General features: G+C 46.4%; 1 protein-coding gene across 1 annotated transcript; it reads left to right on the forward strand.

Annotated features, from left to right (window-relative positions):
- The first annotated feature begins 2,852 nt into the window (after positions 1-2,852).
- On the forward strand, positions 2,853-5,650 carry LOC147990577 (deoxyuridine 5'-triphosphate nucleotidohydrolase-like). The gene is made up of 2 exons (XM_087538294.1): positions 2,853-3,208; positions 5,314-5,650. The coding sequence occupies exons 1-2, from the start codon at positions 2,853-2,855 to the stop codon at positions 5,648-5,650; spliced, it is 693 nt and encodes a 230-aa protein (XP_087394420.1).
- The last annotated feature ends 15,329 nt before the right edge of the window (positions 5,651-20,979 follow it).

Raw genomic sequence — 20,979 nt, forward strand, 5'->3', positions numbered from 1 at the left:
CAAAACGGACAACGGGGAAAATGCTCGGATGCATGAGATGAACACATATGCAAATGCAATGCACATGATGACATGATATGAGATACATGACAACAACAACAACAACACACGGAGACAAAAACCCGAACCCGAGAAAATAAAATATCTTAAGGCCGGAAACGGCAAGAGTTGGAGTACATATTGGGTAAGTTACATCCGGGGTGTTACATCGCCGCCCCCGGGCTTGAGGTTGTCGACAAGCCGAGCGCCGGTGGTGGCGGTTCCTAGGAAGAGCGGCTCCTCCAGGCCATGAGTGTCAACTTCCAGAAGCTCCAGGCGCTTCACCGTGCCTGCCTAGACAAGGTCAAGTCTAGGATGGCGGCGGTGGACAAGGCAGAGGCGGATCTCGAGGAGCGCATCGCCAAGACGCAGGCTTGGTTCTGCTAGGCCTGTGAGGAACTGAAGTCCGCCCAAGATCTGCTAGCCGAGCGCAAGCAGGAGTTTGTCCTGAAGTAGACCGACATCGAGAAGGCCCAGGAGACGGCGAAAGAACAGGCCGCCAAGGACGAGGCCGCTCGGCTCCAGCATCAGGCCGTGCTAAACTCCCAGGAGGAGGACCTTGCCGCTCGCGAGTAGAAGCTCGCCGCAACGCTCCCGACAAGGGTGAGGAGGTGAAAGCACAAGTGCTCCCTAGGTGGTTTTGATAATTGATGACAACATATCTCTTGTTGGACTAATGTTTCTATCTAGTATGTTTCAGATAAGTTCAACAATGGAGTGGCATGGACTAAAGGTTGTGGGAACTCCTTCAAGATGCTAAGGACAAAGGATTGGCTAAAGCTTAAAGCTCAAGACTCTTCATTTTACATTTTAGTGATCCAAGATCACATTGAGTCCATAGGAAAAGCCAATACTATCAAGGAGGGATGAGGTGTTGCTTAATGAGCCTCTTGCTTCATGTGCTTAATGATATGCTCCAAAATCCTCAGCTACTTTCCCACTTCCACAAATGACCTAAACCCTAAGCCAAACTCGGTCATACCGATTCTTTCTATCCGGCGCCACTGAGTTTCACTTGTCATAAGCCACTGCCAAACCCTAGCAATTCGGTTCTACCGATAGGGATCTCGGTCTCACCGAGATGGGATTGCAAACTCTCTGTTTCCCTTTCGTGACTTTTCAGTCTCACCGAAAGAGCAAATCGGTCCCACCGAGATTGCAGTGTAAACTCTTTGTTTCCTTTTTGTAACTTTTCGGTCTCACCGAAAGAGCAAATCGGTCCCACCGAGTTTACCTGACCAACTCTCTGGTTAGCTTATTACCAAACTCGGTCTCACCGAGTTTGTGTAATCGGTCTCACCGAGATTACGTTATGCCCAAACCCTAACCATATCGGTCCTACCGAGTTGCATGTTAGTCCCACCGAAAATCTCTAACGGTCACTAGGTTTACCTTTTCGGTCCGACCGAGTTTGTTGATTCGGTCCCACCGAGATTGGAAAACTGTGTGTAACGGTTGGATTTTGTGTGGAGGCTATATATACCCCTGCACCTCCTCTTCATTCGTGGAGAGAGCCATCAGAACACATACACAATTCCAACTCATATGTTCTGAGAGAGAACCACCTACTCATGTGTTGAGACCAAGATATTCCATTCCTACCATATGAATCTTGATCTCTAGCCTTCCCCAAGTTACTTTCCACTCAAATCTTCTTTCCACAAAATCCAAATCCTATGAGAGAGAGTTGAGTGTTGGGGAGACTATCATTTGAAGCACAAGAGCAAGGAGTTCATCATCAACACACCATTTGTTACTTCTTGGAGAGTGGTGTCTCCTAGATTGGCTAGGTGTTACTTGGGAGCCTCCGACAAGATTGTGGAGTTGAACCAAGGAGTTTGTAAGGGCAAGGAGATAGCCTACTTCGTGAAGATCCACCGCTAGTGAGGCAAGTCCTTCGTGGGCGATGGCCATGGTGGGATAGACAAGGTTGCTTCTTCGTGGACCCTTCGTGGGTGGTTGCTTCTTCGTGGACCCTTCATGGATGGAGCCCTCCGTGGACTCGCGCAACCATTACCCTTCGTGGGTGGAGCCCTCCGTGGACTCGCGCAACCGTTACCCTTCCTGGGTTGAAGTCTCCATCAACGTGGATGTAGGATAGCACCACCTATCCGAACCACGGGAAAAACATCAGTGTCTCCAATTGCGTTTGAATTCTCCAAACCCTTCCCCTTACATTCTTGCAAGTTGCATGCTTTACATTCCGCTGCTCATATACTCTTTGCATGCTTGCTTGATATGTATTGTGTATGTTGAAATTGTGCCTAAAACTCCACTCAAACCAAAAAGGCCTAAAAATTGCAACTTTAGCACTAAGTGTCTAATCACCCCCCCTCTAGACACATCTACTTCTAGATCCTACAGGAGGTCGAGAGCCTTGTCGTGCAGCGGACCCGGGAGTTGGAGCAGAGGCACTAGGAGGCACTCAATGCTCAGGCCAAGGTCCAGGCCGGCAAGGTGAACGAGCTGGAGGTGGAGCGGGACGGGCTGAAGAAGCAGGTCCTGGAGCTGACAGAGAGAGGGACGCGGCCAAAGGTAACTTAGCTGATGCGCAGGCCACAATCCTCAGCAAGGTTGAGCTGCTCTCCGAGGCCAATGACTCCATCAGGGATCTGAAGCTGAAGCTGGAGGGCCTCGAGGAGACGCTTTCGGAGGTTAGGGCCCGAGAGGATACCCTGACCAAAAATCTGGAGGCCGAGAGGCAGCTGCGGAGGAATGACGCCGCCAACCACGCAGATTTCATGAAGGGCAAAAACCTCTAGATCACCCGCCTCGCAGACATCGCTGGCAGGATCACCACGCAGCTGGCTACCATGGGGATGCCGTACGTGGGGTACGTCCCGGAGCCGAACGTGAGTCCCAACGCCAGACTGACCCTGTTCTTCGAGGGCGTTCTTGGAGCTCTGGAGCAGTTCCGCTCCAACAAAGCGACCACCCTGGCCAATGAGGCCCGGAGGCTTTGCCTGGGTGTCCTGACCAAGGTCCTCACCAAGGTGGCGTACTGGAACCCCAACTTCGACTTTGACGCTGCGCTGGAGAGCTTGCCGGAGGGTCTGGACCTCGTGGCGCTCGAAGAGTGTATCGAGCCCGTCATCAGCCGCGTCGACGGAGTTCAGAGGATAGAGGGCAGCGCCGGGACCAGGCACCCCGTTTCTCATCGCTGCTGCAGGTTCATTACCAAGACAATTTTTATCTTTAGTTAGAACCGCAACAACAATTGATGTAATATAACTCTGCAGTACCATGAAACGATGCATGTTATGTCCCTGTTCGATCGTTCTTTGTATGTACACCCTATGCTTAACTGGATAGGCTTGCCGGCATGCGAACCCAGGCTGCGATGTTTCGAGGACGGATCCTCGCAACCGGTCTGGTGTGCCTGCGGCCAAGTAAACCACCTTGCCATTCTCAGCACGGCCGTTTGAACTGTCGAGCGGACTCAAAATAGAATAAGGGTGCTGCCGATAGCTGGAAGCCCACCTCGCCGTTCTCGGCGCGGCCGCTTGAACTGTTGAGCAGACTCCAAATAGAACAAGGGCGTTGCCAATTGCGGAAGGCCCCCATAGCGTGCAGGTTTTTCATACCAAGAGCAGGATCTCCGAGGAAAACAACCTTATACATAAAAGAATTACTCAAAGTTTTGAATGACTTAGCTTTTCTGTCACCGCGCGAGTGTTTACTGCATCCGCAAATGATGCTGGTCGTTCGGTTGTCTTCTTCCTTGGGGTGACGACCACGACGAAGCCGCCACGCCAACTAGACCAGATTTCCATGACTACGCCCCTACCTGGCACGCCAGAGATGTCAGTGGGAACGACACCTATGGGATCACTGGGATCCCTTATACGGTTGGTGGGAGCGGAGTTGTGCAAAGAGCGGGTCTAGTAGCCAGCACGAGGATCGTTTACCCAGGTTTGGGCCGCAAGGATGCGTAATACCCTAGTCTTGCTTTGGTGTATATTTGAGTGTTCTTGAGCTTTCAAACTAGTTGCGGTGCATCCATAGTCCAAAAGGTCCGAATCCCTCTCCAGTACACCTCGGGCCTCCTTTTATAGTCGAAAAGGGGTCGCCACAGTGGCACACAGGAGGTGGAAAGGTAAACAGTGTACAAGCTTATTGCCTGTATTACGGGACAAGGCGCATTAAATGCGCTCCTTAGGTGTCCCGTTGCTTTATTAGGGAAGGTAAAGAGGCCCGTCCCTTCTGTCACCGTTCCGTCTCGCTTCGACGCACGTCCAGTACAACGAGGCATGCAGCGCCACGTAAGCTGGTAGGCTGCTGAGATGGCGTGGTGGTAGGGTCTTCACGAAGATCTGCATGCCACCATGCAGGTGCTTGCTGAGTTGGCCTGGAGGCCGCACGTCGCCATGCAGGTGCCTGCCCAGTTGGTTGGGCTAGTAACTGCATGGGAACGGCGGTGGGGTCTGGGCAGACATGGGCCTGGCTGTGGCCCCGTAGGTGTCCTCGGCAAGGGTCTTGCCGGGCCCCAGCAAGGGTCTTGCCATGGCATCGCAGTCGTCCCCGACAAGGATCTTTCTGGGGTCTCATGGATTTCCTCGGCAAGGATCTTGCCGAGGATCGTCGTCTTCTGGTCCTCATCTGATCTTGTGTGCTTATAATCTTCACAAAGATCTGCATGCCACCATGGAGGTGCCTCCCGATCCTTGGTTCCAATGTGGTTGATGGTATTGGAACCCTTGGGATCAAGGGTGGCACACTCTATTGGCATTGGGCATGTTGCCCCGACAAGGCTCTTGCCAGGGCTGCGGGGGGCGGGGGGGGGGGGGGTGTCCACCTCGCCATCTTGCTCTTTGTGTCTCTGGTCTTGGCGTTGTTTTGGTTGTCTCATGCTCCTGGCTGGAGTGCTGCTCTGGTATTCTTGTGCTTCTGCTTCCTCTGACCCGCTAGGTATGGCCGTGGGCGTGGCTCTAATTGTCTGTGCACAAGTAAAAGGGTACAAAAGAGAGCCCCTACTTTTGTGCACCGACACCAGACTCATAGAATGATTTTTTTTCTTTAGGATGCATGTTTTTCTTGTTGTTATACATTACAATGAGTTCATTGTATTTAGTTTCTTTACAACTTCATGCACCTGAGCTATTTGCACAAGGAGGGGAGCTGGCCTTCTTCATGTCTCGGGGCAGTGTCTTCCTTGGATTCAACAAGGAGGGGAACCGACCTTCTTCACGTCTCGTGCAACAAGTAAGGACAAGCCTGTGGTTGTTATTATTGATTCATGTGCATGTGCTAAAAACAAAGAAAATACTCTACTAGATTTGAACGAGGACGTGAACTAATAAGTGTTTACTTCCCCGACGTGGGCGCAGGGGTGATTGATGCAGACTACCACAACCAGGCGGGACCCATGCTATTCAACCACTCGGAGGCGAACTTCGCCGTGAAGCTCGGAGACTGCGTCACGCAGATGATCGTCCAGGTGATTGCGACGCCCGAGGTCGCCGAGGTGGAGGACCTCAATGCCACCGCCCGGAGGGAGGGATGGTTCGGGTCCACTGGCTTTGTACACCGAGCCTTGGTAGATACATCTAGAGAAGTGGTCTGGTTGTTTGCGTCTGATGTTAAAAGGGATCTCGTGATCCCTTGGAGTTGAGATGTTCAATGTTGCATCCATGAACGCTGGAAGTGCTAAACTGGTTCTGTGACCTTAGTTTATTTTGCATTGGACGTGTCTTGATTTCCATCTATGAATACTGAAAGCACAAGTGCTCCCTGGGTGATTTTGGTAATTAATGTCAACATATCTCTTGTTGGACTAATGCTTCTACCTAGTATGTTTCAAATAAGTTCAACAATGGAGTGGCATGGACTAGAGGATGTGGAACCCCTTCAAGATGCTGAGGACAAAGGATTGGCTCAAGCTCAAAGCACAAGACTCTACATTTTTCATTTTAGTGATCCAAGATCACATTGAGTCCATAGGAAAAGCGATACTATCAAGAGGGGGTGAGGTGCTGCTTAATGAGGTTCTTGCTCAAAATGCTTAGTGATATGCTCCAAAGCCCTCAACTACTTTCTCATATCCACATATGTCCCAAACCAAAAGTCAAACTCGGCCCCACCAAAACATTCTATCCGGCGCCACCGAGTTCTCTTGACATAGCCACTGCCAGAAACCCTAATCAATTCTGTCTCACCGATGGGATCTCGGTGTCGTCGAGATGGGTTTGTAAACTCTCTGTTGCCTATTGCAATAATTTCGGTGCCACCGAGGTATGCAATCGGTCCCACCGAGTCTGCTTGGCCAACTCTCTGTTTCGCTTATTACCCAAATCGGTCCCACCGAGTTTGTGTAATCGGTCAAACCGAGTTGAGGCTTTACCCTAACCCTAGCACATCGGTCCCACCGAGTTGACCATGTCGGTCCCATCGAAATGCCTAACGGTCACATTATGAACTAAATCGGTCTGACCGAGTTCTCTAAATTGGTCCCACCAAGTTTGGTAAATTGTGTGTAATGGTTAGATTTTTTGTGGAGGCTATATATACCCCTCCACCCACTCTTCATTCATGGAGAGAGCCATCAAAATATGCCTACACTTCCAACATACATTTTCTGAGAGAGAACCACGTACACTTGTGTTGAGGTCAAGATATTCCAATTCAACCACATAAATCTTGATCTCTAGCCTTCCTCAAGTTTCTTTCCACTCAAATCATCTTTCTACCAAATCAAATCCTATGAGAGAGAGTTGAGTGTTGAGGAGACTATCACTTGAAGCACAAGAGCAAGGAGTTCATCATCAACACACCATCTATTACCTTTTGGAGAGTGGTGTCTCCTAGATTGGTTAGGTGTCACTTGGGAGCCTCCGTCAAGATTGTGGAGTTGAACCAAGGAGTTTGTAAGGGCAAGGAGATCGCCTACTTCGTGAAGATCTACCCGAGTGAGGCAAGTCCTTTGTGGGAGACGACCATGGTGGGATAGACAAGGTTGCTTCTTCGTGGACCCTTCGTGGGTGGAGCCCTCCATGGACTCGCGCAACCGTTACCCTTCGTGGGTTGAAGTCTCCATCAACATGGATGTACGATAGCACCACCTATCAGAACCACACCAAAAATCTCCGTGTCTCAAATTGCGTTTGCACACTCCAACCCCATCCCTTTACATTCTTGCAACTTGCATGATTTACTTTCCGCTGCTCATATACTCTTGTCATGCTTGCTTGATATGTATTGTGAATGCTCAAACTTGTGCCAAAACTCCACTTCAACTTAAAGAAATTAAAAACTGCAACTTTTCTTGCTAAGAGTCTATTCACCCCCCTCTAGACACCTCTTCTCGATCCCACAATTGGTATCAGAGCATTGGTCTCCATTGCTTTGGTTCAAACACCTTTGGAGGAAGATGGATGAGTCTATGTTGGGTAGTCTTAGACGTAGAGTGCCTATTCTTGATGGAGAGTTCTTTCATGAGTGGGAAAATGAGATGCTTGAGATTTTAAATGAATATCATTTGACCAAGTACATTACTACTCCTTGTGCTCGCATTGTTGATCCTTTGCATCCTACCCTTGATGAGTCTATTGACATGATCCGTAATCTTAGAACGGTCAATTTAATCACTAGAGGGTTGCCTAGAAACTTGCTTGCTAGCTTGCCTACTTTTGATTGTGCCTACACCTTATGGAGATTCCTTGAGGAAGGATTCCCAAACTATTCCTTGAAAATTCTAGATGAGATTCTTCATAAGTCTATTGTCTTGAGTAAGATGAGTTCTAATGATCCCAAGTTTGGTGATTGCTTATTTGAGCTTACTAATCTTACGAGTGCAAAAGGAGATGTGGGAAATATTAGCAATATCATTTCTGAAGTCATTAGAATCCATAGATATGAACATTGTTATGGTCATACTTCTAATGAATTACCCTCTCTAGGAGTTGATCCATCACATGATGATGTTGAACACAGATACTATGATGAGGATGATGATAGTGACTATGATCTTGATGATGCGATGAGACACTTTGGTCTTATGGCTAATCTTCGCAGCTACATGGCTGGAGGAAAGGAATGGGTTCTTGATAGTGGATGTACTGATCATATGACCGGAGACAAAGATATGTTTTGTGAGCTTGCTGAAAATGACGGCCCTCGAAAGTATGTCACTTTTGGTGATAACTCAAAGGGTAAGGTGGTTAGCCTCGGTAAGGTGGCCATCTCACATGATAGCTCCATACAAAACTTCATGCTTGTTGAATCTCTTGGGTACAATTTACTTTCAGTATCTGGACTTGCTGATTTCGGTTTCAATGTCCTATTTACTGAAGTAGATAGCCAAGTGTTTCGAAGAGACAATCATAAAATGGTCTTTACCGGTATACGTAGAGGTGATCTTTACATTGTTGATTTCACTAAAAAGGCTCAACCTAGAATTTGCTTAATTGCTAAATCTTCTAAAGGCTGGTAGTGGCATAGAAGGCTAGGTCATGTGGGCATGCGAAATCTTGATAAGCTTATTAAAGGTGATCATATCCTTGGAGTAAAATATGTTATATTTGACAAGGATAGACTTTGTAGTGCTTGTCAAGCAGGAAAACAAGTTGGAGGGAGTCACCCCGTGAAGAACATCATGACCACGAGAAGACCGCTCGAGCTACTTCACATGGATGTCTTTGGTCCCTATGCCTACAAGAGTCTCGGTGGTATCTCATTTGGTCTAGTCATAGTCGATGATTTTTCAATATTTACGTGGGTGTGCTTCCTTGATGATAAATCGCAGGTCCAAAAGATCTTCAAAAACTTCGCTAGGAAGGCCCAAAATCAATTTGAAGTGAAGATCGAGAAGGTTCGGAGCGACAACGGAATGGAGTTCAAGAACACAAATGTGGATACCTTTCTTGACGAAGAGGGGATTTCACACGAGTTCTCGGCTATGTACACACCTCAACAAAATGGAGTTGTTGAGAGGAAGAACCGGACACTTATTGAGATGGCAAGAACGATGCTTGATGAGTACAAGACTCCAAAACACTTTTGGGCGGAAGCGGTTGAGATAGCTTGTCATGCAACAAATCGCTTGTATCTTCACAAGCTACTCGGCAAGATGACATACGAGTTCCTCACCGGTAACAAACCCCAAGTTGGATACTTTCGAGTATTCGGCTCAAAGTGCTACATTCTTGATAAGCATCGTCGTTCTAAATTTTCTCCTAAAGCTCTTCAAGGTTTCCTTCTTGGTTATGGCTCAAACTCTGACACTTACCGTGTCTACAATAATTTCACCCGAAAGGTTGAAGAGACAGTAGATGTGAAGTTTGATGAATCTAACGGCTCGCAAGTAGAGCAATTGCCAATTGATGTAGGAGACAAAGACCCTTCGGAAGCAATCCAAGACTTGTCTATTGGCAAGATTCATCCAACGGAGGTGAAGGAAAGTACCTCGTCCGTCCAAGTGGAAGCTTCCACCCCACGACAAGGTGAACCAAGAGTTGATACTGAAGCATCCACAAGTGGGACACACCAAGACGAAGAAAACAAGGAAGTACACCAAGATGAACATCAACAGCCTCCTTCTCCACCACGACAAGAGAATGACAAGGTCAAAAATGAAGAAGGCCAAGAAGAAGAACAAGATGAAATGGCTGTTCCACCCCGAGCCAAGCAAAAGCTCCCACAAGTTCGAGCAAGAGTCGCCAAAGACCATCCCGTCGAGCAAATCTACAATGATATCCAAACCGGGAGAATCACTCACTCTAAAACTCGTTTGGCTAACTTTTGTAAACATTATTCATTCATCTCTAGCATTGAACCTATGAAGGTTGAATAAGCATTGGAAGATCCAGATTGGATAAATGCCATGCATGAAGAGCTACACAACTTTGAGAGAAATCAAGTGTGGACATTGGTTGAGAAGCACGACAACAACCACAACATCATCGGTACCAAATGGGTGTTTCACAACAAGCAAGATGAAGATGGACAAGTTGTTCGCAACAAAGCACGTCTAGTCGCCCAAGGCTACACTCAAGTCGAAGGTATGGACTATGGTGAGACATATGCCCCCGTTGCTAGACTTGAGTCCATTCGCATGTTACTTGCTTATGCTAATCACCATGATATCACCTTGTACCAAATGGACATTAAAAGTTCTTTTTTAAATGGTGAAGTTGAGGAGGAAGTTTATGTTAAGCAACCTCCCGGCTTTGTCGATCATAAGAAACCTAATCATGTTTACAATCTTCACAAAGCTCTTTATGGTCTTAAACAAGCTCCTAGAGCGTGGTATAAATGCTTGACCAAGTTCCTTATTGAAAAAGGCTTTGAAATTGGAAAAATATATTCTACTCTTTTTACTAAAAGGGTTAATGGAGAACTATTTGTGTGCCAAATTTATGTTAATGGTATAATATTTGGTTCGACTAACCCTCATTTTAGTGAGAAGTTTGGAAAGCTAATGTCGGAGAAGTTTGAGATGTCTATGATGAGTGAACTCAAATTCTTTCTTGGTTTGCAAATCAAACAAACTAAGGAGGTACCTTTGTCTCTCAAACAATGTACACCAAGGACTTATTCAAGAAGTTCAACATGCAAGAATGCAAAGGTATGACTACACCCATGCCTACTAGTGGACATCTTGATTTGACCAAAGATGGTGAACCGGTTGATCAAAAGGTTTACCGCTCCATGATTGGCTCATTGTTATATCTATGTGCCTCTCGTCCCGATATTATGCTAAGTGTGTGCATGTGTGCATGATATCAAGTGGCCCATAAAGAATGTTATCTTAAGGCTGTGAAAAGGATAGTGAGATACTTAATACACACACCAAAATTTGGCATTTGGTATCCTAAGAGGTCTTCTTTCGATCTTGTTGGTTACTCCGATTCGGACTATGCCGGAGATAAGGTTGACCACTTCAGGTACTTGTCGATTTCTTGATAGATCTCTTGTGTCTTGGTCTTCCAAGAAAAAAAACTCGGTATCCTTATCCACCACCAAAGCGGAATACATTGCCGTTGGTTCATGTTGTGCTCAATTACTTTGGATGACCCAAACTCTCAAGGACTATGGGGTATATGTGAAACATGTTCCATTGCTTTGTGACAATGAAAGTGCTATCAAGATTGCTCACAATCCCGTGCAACATTCTCGAACTAAGCATATTGAAGTTCGTCATCATTTTATTCAAGATCACGTTGCCAAAGGGGACATTGATCTTAAGCATGTTCTCACCGATAAGCAATTGGCGGATATATTCACCAAACTGCTTGATGAGAAAGTCTTTTGTTGTTTGAGAGGTGAATTGAACATCATTGATGCTTCAAACTTGGAGTAGAAACTCCATTTGGATACATGCAAGGCATGAGCCCTTGACTAATCCTTGATATTTCTTTCATGTTGCTATTTATATGTCTTGGATATATTTGCACCCTTGCATGCTATCTAACCCTTGTAGGTACTTGGATGAATCTAAATCTATGAGATTGCAATCCACTCACATCATGAGCAATTTCTACATCACCAAGTCTCTATAATATGGTTGTTGAAGACAAAGAAGCACGAAACCCTTCAAACATATCCTTTGACAAATTCTATATTAAGTCTTATGATTGTCATTTTCTATACACAAGTGCTCTTCCTTGCAAGACTAACCCATGTAGATATATGAACTCAAATTCCAAGTGGTGCTCCCAACTCTTGATGAGCTACATCAACCTTGAGCAACCCACACAAGTCCAACTACATGATCAAGATCAACACCACCACCCAAGGTATGTTATTCCATCTTAGAGAAGCTTTACTCCAAGTCATGGGTCAAAGCAACTCAACAATATGTGAATACATCAAGATGCTTAAACGAAAAATGGTAACCCCATTTTGAGCTTAAAACTATGAGTATGACCTATGATCAAGTGATCTCACTTGATTCCTAAGTCAATATACTCTAACATAGGCGACATTGTCGCCGACCAATTCTAGATGAAGTTCTCTTTTGTTTTTCTGTGCTCTTGCATTTTTCTCATGCATATTTGTTTCCCCTTTCAAAAAAAACTTCATCTAGATTTCTTTTGTTTTTCTGCATTCCCTGCATCCAATTCATTGCAAATCTTTCAGCAAATTCCTTGCAAATCCTTGTGAGATTTTACCTGCCTAGTGAGCTGAGGTGACAAGTGTTCTCATTGTGATGAACTCGGTCACACCGGTTTGTTTCCTTCGGTACAACCGAATCCTTTCGGCGCCACCGAAGCACACAACTCGGCGCTACCCATTTCACTGCAGGAAAGACAGCTTGCCACTTGTTCCTGCATTCTTTTTGCTCCAGCTCCACTCAATGATTCTTGTCCTCTACCAGCATCACATTCGACTTGCTACTTTGCTTTGTGACTCAAGGACCGAACCCATTTGTAACAAAAATCCAGAACAACCCTTCTTGGAAATTGATGTCAGAGGGGAAGAGACAGATCACTTCTATAGGGGGAGAGAATACTCAGGGGAGAGTGTAAGAAACCCCAGATGCTTGGTGTTCAAGAGGAGAGAAGTCACATGTCTTTAGGAGGGGGAAGACATGTTCATAGTTGATTGTTTGCATTAACTCTGTTTATTTTCTTTGCTCTGATTTTCTGTTCCCTATCTTCTCCCAGTATCCCATGCTAGATTCAGGGGGAGCAAGACATCTAAGGGAAGGAAATCCTTGAATTCATCGCACATCTTTACCTTTGGGGACATGTCTATATCCAATGAAGTACTCAGTACTCACTCTCTACATGTCATCCCAGTCTTGGTACTCTTGTGGTTTAATTTGTTCTCTTTGGCTAGTAGGTGTATCTGTGTTATCTAACCTTGTTTACTCAAGTTCATTCCTTCCTAAGCTAACTCAAGACAACAAGGTAAGTATATACATCACAGTCATGTGTATGAGGATTTCTTGCTGATGTACATACTGTTTGCAAGAAGGAGTCATGAGCATGAAGGCACACTTCCTATATTCACATCATTTGCTCTGATGCATATAACCAAGATACATGTAACACATTGCTTACTCTGTCATGCTTATGCCTTCACATGCTCCTATATTCCATATTTACATGATTGCATACATGTAGGGGGAGCTTATGCATGTTACATGTCTTTCCAAAGCTTTACTTTTTATTCTCCATATATTTATCTAAAGCTTTGATGTATGTTGTCATCAATTACCAAAAAGGGGGAGATTGAAAGCACAAGTGCTCCCTGGGTGATTTTGGTAATTAATGTCAACATATCTCTTGTTGGACTAATGCTTCTACCTAGTATGTTAGATAAGTTCAACAATGGAGTGGCATGGACTAGAGGATGTGGAACCCCTTCAAGATGCTGAGGACAAAGGATTGGCTCAAGCTCAAAGCACAAGACTCTACATTTTTCATTTTAGTGATCCAAGATCACATTGAGTCCATAGGAAAAGCCAATACTATCAAGAGGGGGTGAGGTGCTGCTTAATGAGGTTCTTGCTCAAAATTCTTAGTGATATGCTCCAAAGCCCTCAACTACTTTCTCATATCCACATATGTCCCAAACCAAAAGTCAAACTCGGCCCCACCGAAACTTTCTATCCGGCGCGCACCGAGTTCTGTTGACATAGCCACTGCCAGAAACCCTAATCAATTCGGTCTCATTGATGGGATCTCGGTCTCACCGAGATGGGCTTGCAAACTCTCTGTTGCCTGTTGCAATAATTTCGGTGCCACCGAGGTATGCAATCGGTCCCATCGAGTTTGCTTGGCCAACTCTCTGTTTTGCTTACCCAAATTGGTCCCACCGAGTTTTTGTAATCGGTCAAACTGAGTTGAGCCTTTACCCTAACCCTAGCACATCGGTCCCACCGAGTTGATCATGTCGGTCCCACCGAGATGCCTAACGATCACATTATGAACTAAATCGGTCTGACCGAGTTCTCTGAATCGGTCCCACCGAGTTTGGTAAATTGTGTGTAATGGTTAGATATTGTGTGGAGGCTATATATACCCCTCCACCCACTCTTCATTCGTGGAGAGAGCCATCAGAATATGCCTACACTTCCAACATACATTTTCTGAGATAGAACCACTTACACTTGTGTTGAGGTCAAGATATTCTGATCCAACCACATAAATCTTTGTAACGCCCTCGATGCGGCTATATCTCCTACGTGTCGAAGCACGACTTAGAGGCATAACCGCATTGAAAGCAATGTTGCAAGTAAGGTAATCTTCACAACAACCCATGTAAATAAATAAAGGGGAAAAGATACATAGTTGGCTTACACTCGCCACGTCACACAAATACATGAATAGCATTACAATCATCCAGTACACTCATGGTCCGACTACGATACCAAAAGAGATCAACCCCCACATGCGACACGGTCCCCGATCACCCCAACTGGGCACCACTACTGATCATCTGGGAAAGACACATAGTAACGGCGAGAGTCTTCATTGAACTCCCACTTGAGCTCAAGCGCATCGTCTGGAATGGTATCATTGGTCCCTGCATCTGGTTTGGAAGTAATCTGTGAGTCACGGGGACTCAGCAATCTCGCACCCTCGCGATCAAGACTATTTAAGCTTATAGGTAAGAAAAGGTATGATGTGGAGCTGCAGCAAGCGACTAGCATATATGGTGGCTAACATACGCAAATGAGAGCGAGAAGAGAAGGCAAAAGCACGGTCGAACAACTATGACCAAGAAGTGATCCTAGAACAACCTACGTTAAACATTACTCCAACACCGTGTTCACTTCCCGGACTCCGCCGAGAAGAGACCATCACGGTTACACACGCGGTTGATTCATTTTAATTAAGTTAGGTTTCATGTTATCTACAACCGGACATTAACAAATTCCCATCTGCCCATAACCGCGGGCACGACTTTCGAAAGTTCAAATCCCTGCAGGGGAGTCCCAACTTAGCCCATCAGAAGCTCTCACGGTCAACGAAGGATATTCCTTCTCCCAAGACAATTCGATCAGACTCGGCATCCCGGTTACAAGACATCCTCGACAATGGTAAAACAAATCTAGCAACACCACCCGAATGTGCCGACAAATCCCGATAGGAGCTGCTCATATCTTGGTCTTAGGGCACACTCAGATGAGCGCTCCATACAACTAAAACCAAATCTCGAGTTTCCCCGAGGGGGCGCTGCACAGGGCTCTAGTTTGGACCAACACTTAGAGGAGAACTGGCCTGGGGGGGGGGGGTTAAATAAAGATGACCCTCGGGCTCCGGAAACCCCAGGGAAAAAGAGGCTAGGTGGCAAATGGTAAAACCAAGGTTGGGCATTACTGGAGGAGTTTTATTCAAGGCGAACTGTCAAGGGGTTCCCATTATAACCCAACCGCGTAAGGAACGCAAAATCCGGGAACATAACACTGATATGACGGAAACTAGGGCGGCAAGAGTGGAACAAAACACTAGGCAAAAGGCCGAGCCTTCCACCCTTTACCAAGTATATAGATGCATTAAGATAAACAAGATAATATAGTGATATCCCAACAATAAACAATGTTCCAACAAGGAACGATCTCCAATCTTCACCTGCAACTAGCAACGCTATAAGAGGGGCTGAGCAAAGCGGTAACATAGCCAAACAATGGTTTTCTAGGACATGGTGGGTTAGAGGTTTGACATGGCAATTTGGGAGGCATGATAAGAAAGCGGTAGGTATTGTAGCATAGGCATAGCAAAAGAGCGAGCATCTAGTAAGCAAAGATAGAAGTAATTTCGAGGGTATGGTCATCTTGCCTGCAAAGTTGTCAGAGTTGACTTGATCCTCGTAAGTGAACTCAACGGGCTCCTCGTTCACGAACTCGTCTCCTGGCTCTACCCAAACAAGAACAACAAGCAAAAGGAGCACAATCAACCACGTGCAATGCTCAAGCAACATGATGCAAACATGGTATGATATGCGGGATGCGGTATGTGACGCATATGCAAGATTTGACAAGGAATGATTGAACCTGGCCTCAACATGGAAATCCAAGAGTGCCACTGGAAAGGTGAGGTGATTTCGGTTGAAATCGATATAAAGATCACCGGAATCGGATGCACGGTTTGGAAATGACAAGCAAAACAAATATGGCACCGGTCTATGATAAACAGCACGTAACCATCTAAATGCATCAAGATAAATATGCTACAGCACTCAAACATGGCAACCTAATACATGGCAGGGATCCACTCATTAATCTTGACAAAAGATGAACACTGAGCTACAGCTAGTTCATCGAATAACAGGTTCATACAAGCATGGCAAAAGTGCAAATGACAATAGGTTTCAGACTTAGTGAAATTAACACAAGTCTGGAATTTATCATCAGGAAGCACACTTTAGAGCATGAAAACTACATGCTACAGGAACTTAACATGGAAAAAAAGGCATGGCATGAAGCTACTCAAAGCACTTAACAAAAGTCCCTTAGTGACCTTGAGCCAAAAGGGATCAGAAAATACAATTTCAAGCATGTGAACATAGCAAAAACATAAACAGATTTCAGACTTAGTGAAAAACTGGAGCATGCAAAACAGTTAACGAGTAGGCATGTTTACGAGCTTGATGCACTCACTACAGAGCATGGCATGACAAACTAAGCATACACCCATCAAGAAGACATGGCATAGAAGCTAGACATGGTAGGAACAACATCATAGCATGCACGGATCAATAGCAACATCCTCGGCAAAATCGCTAAACATGTCAACAATCTGCGAGGATTAGTTTATAGCAAAAGTAGAGCTCGGTTGACTCAAGCTAGGGTGCTCCATAAATGCAAAAAAAGACAAGGATGGATAGAGCACCACAATGTTAACAAAACATCCTTACAGGTCATCCTCAAAAGAGGCACGGATCACTAGGAAACAATATGAACATATGGCATAATGACAAAATCAGGACAAGGACTTAGTGAAATTCTAAGTCCCTGAAATCAGCATCAACGATTACGCTACTTTGCAAGCTTGTGCTAGTCACCACAAATATCACAAAAATACATGGCAAGCACCCCTGTAAAGATGACATGGCATATAACAAAACACATGTAGAGCTCAGGATCATAGCATGCACACATTAATCATGGAAAAAATGACAAAAGGCTAATTGCTGAAACAGATCTGCCAAATTCAACACATAGCCCTCTTCCCACAGCATTTCGGGCATCAAGAAGAGCTCAAATGAAAATGATACAATGAGATGAAATGATGCACTCGTCGAGACAAACATTTTGATATGCTACACACACGAATCGGAGCTATGGATGCAGAGTTATGGCATGCCAAAGATCACAAAATAAGTCTGAGGGAGGGGGAGAAAGTCAACCCAGATCTAGGGTTACTGTAGCACCGATCGGATCTCGCCGGAACAGTAATGGAGCACGGTGCCCGAGGTTCGCCGGAGTGAGGGGAGGTCGGGGCGGCGCCAGCTTGCCGGGGCGAGGAGGCGGCGCTGATGGCGGCAGTGGCCGGCGGAGGACTGGGGCGGCGCGGGCTAGGCCGGGCGGCGCTGGAGGAGAGTCGGCGGCGAGAGGGGTCGGCGGGGTCAGCGCCGGCGACGAGGCGCGTCACGGCGGAGGCGGCAGCCGGCGCAGGCGGCGAGGCGAGGGAGGCGCGGCCTCGGGCGAGTGGCGGCGGAGGCGGGCCGCAGGGGCCTCCCGCGGGCCGAGCGGGCTGGGCGGCGGCGCGGCGAAGTGGGGCTTCAGGCGGGACATGTGTCGGCTCACGAGTGGATGGCGGCGGAGTGTCTAGCCGGATCAGACAATGTCCGGCGGTGCGCGAGGGAAATCTAGGGTTAGGGGAAGAAAGAGACCCGGGATTTCGAGAGGGTGGTGTATTTATAGAGGTGGAGGGAGCTAGGAAGCTCCAAATGAGGTGCGGTTTTCGGCCACGCGATCATGATCGAACGCTCTAGATGATGGGAGAGGCTTAGGTGGGTTTTGGGCCAGTTTGGAGGGGTGTTGGGCTGCAACACACACGAGGCCTTTTTGGTCCCTCGGTTAACCGTTGGAGTATCAAACGAAGTCCAAATGGCACGAAACTTGACAGGCGGTCTACCGATAGTAAACCAAGGCCGCATGGCAAGTATTGGTTCAATCCGGAAATGTTTAACCTCCACACATGAAAAGAGGTAGAAAGGACCACCAGAGGACATAGGAGCGCCGGAATGCAAAACGGACAACGGGGAAAATGCTCGGATGCATGAGACGAACACGTATGCAAATGCAATGCACATGATGACATGATATGAGATGCATGACAAAGACAACAACACACGGAGACAAAAACCCGACAACGGGGAAATGAAAATAACTTAGGCCAGAAACAGCAAGAGTTGGGATACATATAAGGTAAAATACATCCGGGGTGTTACAACACTCCACCACTACGAAAGGATCTCGTCCCGAGATCTAGGACTGGAAAAACTCCGGGTACTCAGAACGGAGGTGATCCTCGCATTCCCGGGTGGCTTCACGGTCGGAATGGTGTGACCACTTGACTTTGAGGAATATGATTGACTTGTTGCGAGTCTTGCGGTCAGTTTATTCAAGAATAGCAACTGGGTGCTCACGATAAGAAAGGTCTTCTTGGAGATCAATGTCTTCAAAGTTGACGGTGCGGTCAGGGGTCTTGAAGCACTTGCGGAGCTGAGAGACATGGAACACGTCGTGCACGTTTGCAAAGTTGGAGGGAAGCTCGAGTTGATAGGCGAGATCGCCTCTCTTGCTGACGATCTTGAAAGGACCCACGTATCTAGGGGCAAGCTTCCCTTTGATACCGAAGCGACGAGTACCATTCATTGGAGAAACGCGGAGGTAAACATGGTCTCCGATCTTGAAAGCCAAATAATGATGCTTACTATCATAGTAGCTCTTCTGGCGCGATTGCGCTGCTTTGAGGTTATCACGAATGACTTTGCACATCTCTTCTGCCTCTGTGATCAAGTCATTTCCAAGAAGTTGACGTTCACCAGTCTCTGACCAGTTAAGAGGAGTACGACACTTCCTGCCATAGAGAATTTCAAGTGGGGCCTTGCCCGAACTCGCTTGAAAGCTGTTGTTGTAGGAAAACTCGGCATATGGAAGACAATCTTCCCACTTCATACCGAAAGAGATAACGCAAGCCCTGAGCTTATCTTCGAGGATCTGATTGACACGCTCGACTTGGCCGCTAGTTTGAGGATGAAAAGTTGTGCTGAAACGGATGTTGGTGCCCATGGCCTTGTGAAAAGAATCCCAAAACTTTGAGGTGAAGATGCTGCCATGATATGAAGAAATCAACTGCGGAATGCCGTGCAGAGAGACAATCCGAGAGGTATATAGCTCTGCCAATTGAGCTGCTGTGATAAACTCTTTGATAGGCAGGAAATGAGCCACTTTAGTGAGTTTGTCGATGACAACGAATATAGCATCATTGCCACGCTTGGACTTTGGAAATCCAGTCACGAAGTCCATCTCAATGTGGTCAAACTTCCATTCTGGAATGGCAAGAGGTTGTAGGAGACCAGCTGGTTGTTGGTGTTCTGCCTTCACTCTTCTGCAGACATCACATTCATTCATGAACTGAGCAATCTCACGCTTCATTCGAGTCCACCAATACGCCTGCTTGAGGTCCTGGTACATCTTTGTACTTCCAGGGTGGATAGAGAGGAGTTAATTGTGAGCCTCGTTCATAATGACTTTACGAAGGTCACCTTTAGGCACAACAATGCCATCCTCGTAGAAGAGAGTATCCTTGTCATCAAGGTGAAAACACTTGTACTTGGGTTGACTCTTGGCAATCCCAATCTTAACCTTCTTCACCATAGCATCAAGAAGTTGAGCCTCGCGAATCTGATCTTCCAAAGTAGGAGAGACTTGAAGGTTGGCCAGAAATCCTTGAGGAACAACTTGCAGATTGAGTTTGCGGAAAGCTTCACAAAGCTCGGGTTGGTAAGGCTTGAGAATCAGACTGTTGCAGTAAGCCTTCCTGCTCAATGCGTCAGCAATTACATTGGCCTTGCCTGAAGTATATTCGATACTCGGATTATACTCTTGAATCATTTCGACCCAACGAGTCTTCCTGAGGTTGAGATTAGGCTGAGTGAAGATGTACTTGAGACTCTTGTGGTCAGTGAAGATGTCCACTTTTCTTCCCAATAAGAGATGTCTCCAAGTCAAAAGAGCATGAACAACTGCCGCCAACTCGAGGTCATGAGTGGGGTAGTTCTTCTCGTTGGGCTTCAACTGGCGAGAAGTATAAGCCACAACTTTCTTCTCTTGCATCAACACTGCACCAAGACCTTGAAGAGAGGCATCACAGAAGACCTCGAACGGTTTGGATTCATCAGGAGGAGTCAGAACTGGAGCAGTGACTAATTTCTCTTTCAGGGTGTTGAAAGCAATGTCACATTCAGGAGACCAAACGTACTTCACGTGCTTCTGGAGAAGGTTGGAAAGAGGCTTCGCGATCTTAAAGAAGTTCTCAACGAACCTTCGACAGTAGCTTGCGAGACCAAGGAAGCTGCGGAGTTGCTTCACGTTCTGAGGTGGTTCCCAATTCACAATTGCAGACACCTCCTCAAGATTCACCGCTATGCCCTTGATAGAGATGATATGTCCAAGATAGAGAACCTCATCAAGCCAAAACTCGCACTTTGAGAACTTGGCATAGAACTGATGTTCTCTGAGCTTATCCAGCACCAAACGCAAGTGCTTGGCATGATCTTCCTTGTTCTTGGAAAAGACCAAAATGTCATCGAGGTAGACCAAGACAAATTCATTTGTGTAGGGGTGTTACAATCTTGATCTCTAGCCTTCCTCAAGTTGCTTTCCACTCAAATCATCTTTCTACCAAATCAAATCCTATGAGAGAGAGAGAGAGAGTTTTGAGTGTTGAGGAGACTATCACTTGAAGCACAAGAGCAAGGAGTTCATCATCAACACACCATCTATTACCTTTTGGAGAGTGGTGTCTCCTAGATTGGTTAGGT

This window comes from Triticum urartu, chromosome 1A, assembly GCF_056163025.1.
Source record: "Triticum urartu cultivar PI428250 chromosome 1A, HENAU_Tu73, whole genome shotgun sequence".
Classification (NCBI taxonomy): domain Eukaryota; kingdom Viridiplantae; phylum Streptophyta; class Magnoliopsida; order Poales; family Poaceae; genus Triticum; species Triticum urartu.

Coding starts and splice junctions, on each gene's coding strand:
- LOC147990577 (XM_087538294.1), top strand. CDS start 2,853: ATGGGGATGCCGTACGTGGGGTACGTCCCGGAGCCGAACGTGAGTCCC. Junction 3,209..5,313: donor GTTTCTCATCGCTGCTGCAG/GTTCATTACCAA, acceptor ATACTCTACTAG/ATTTGAACGAGGACGTGAAC.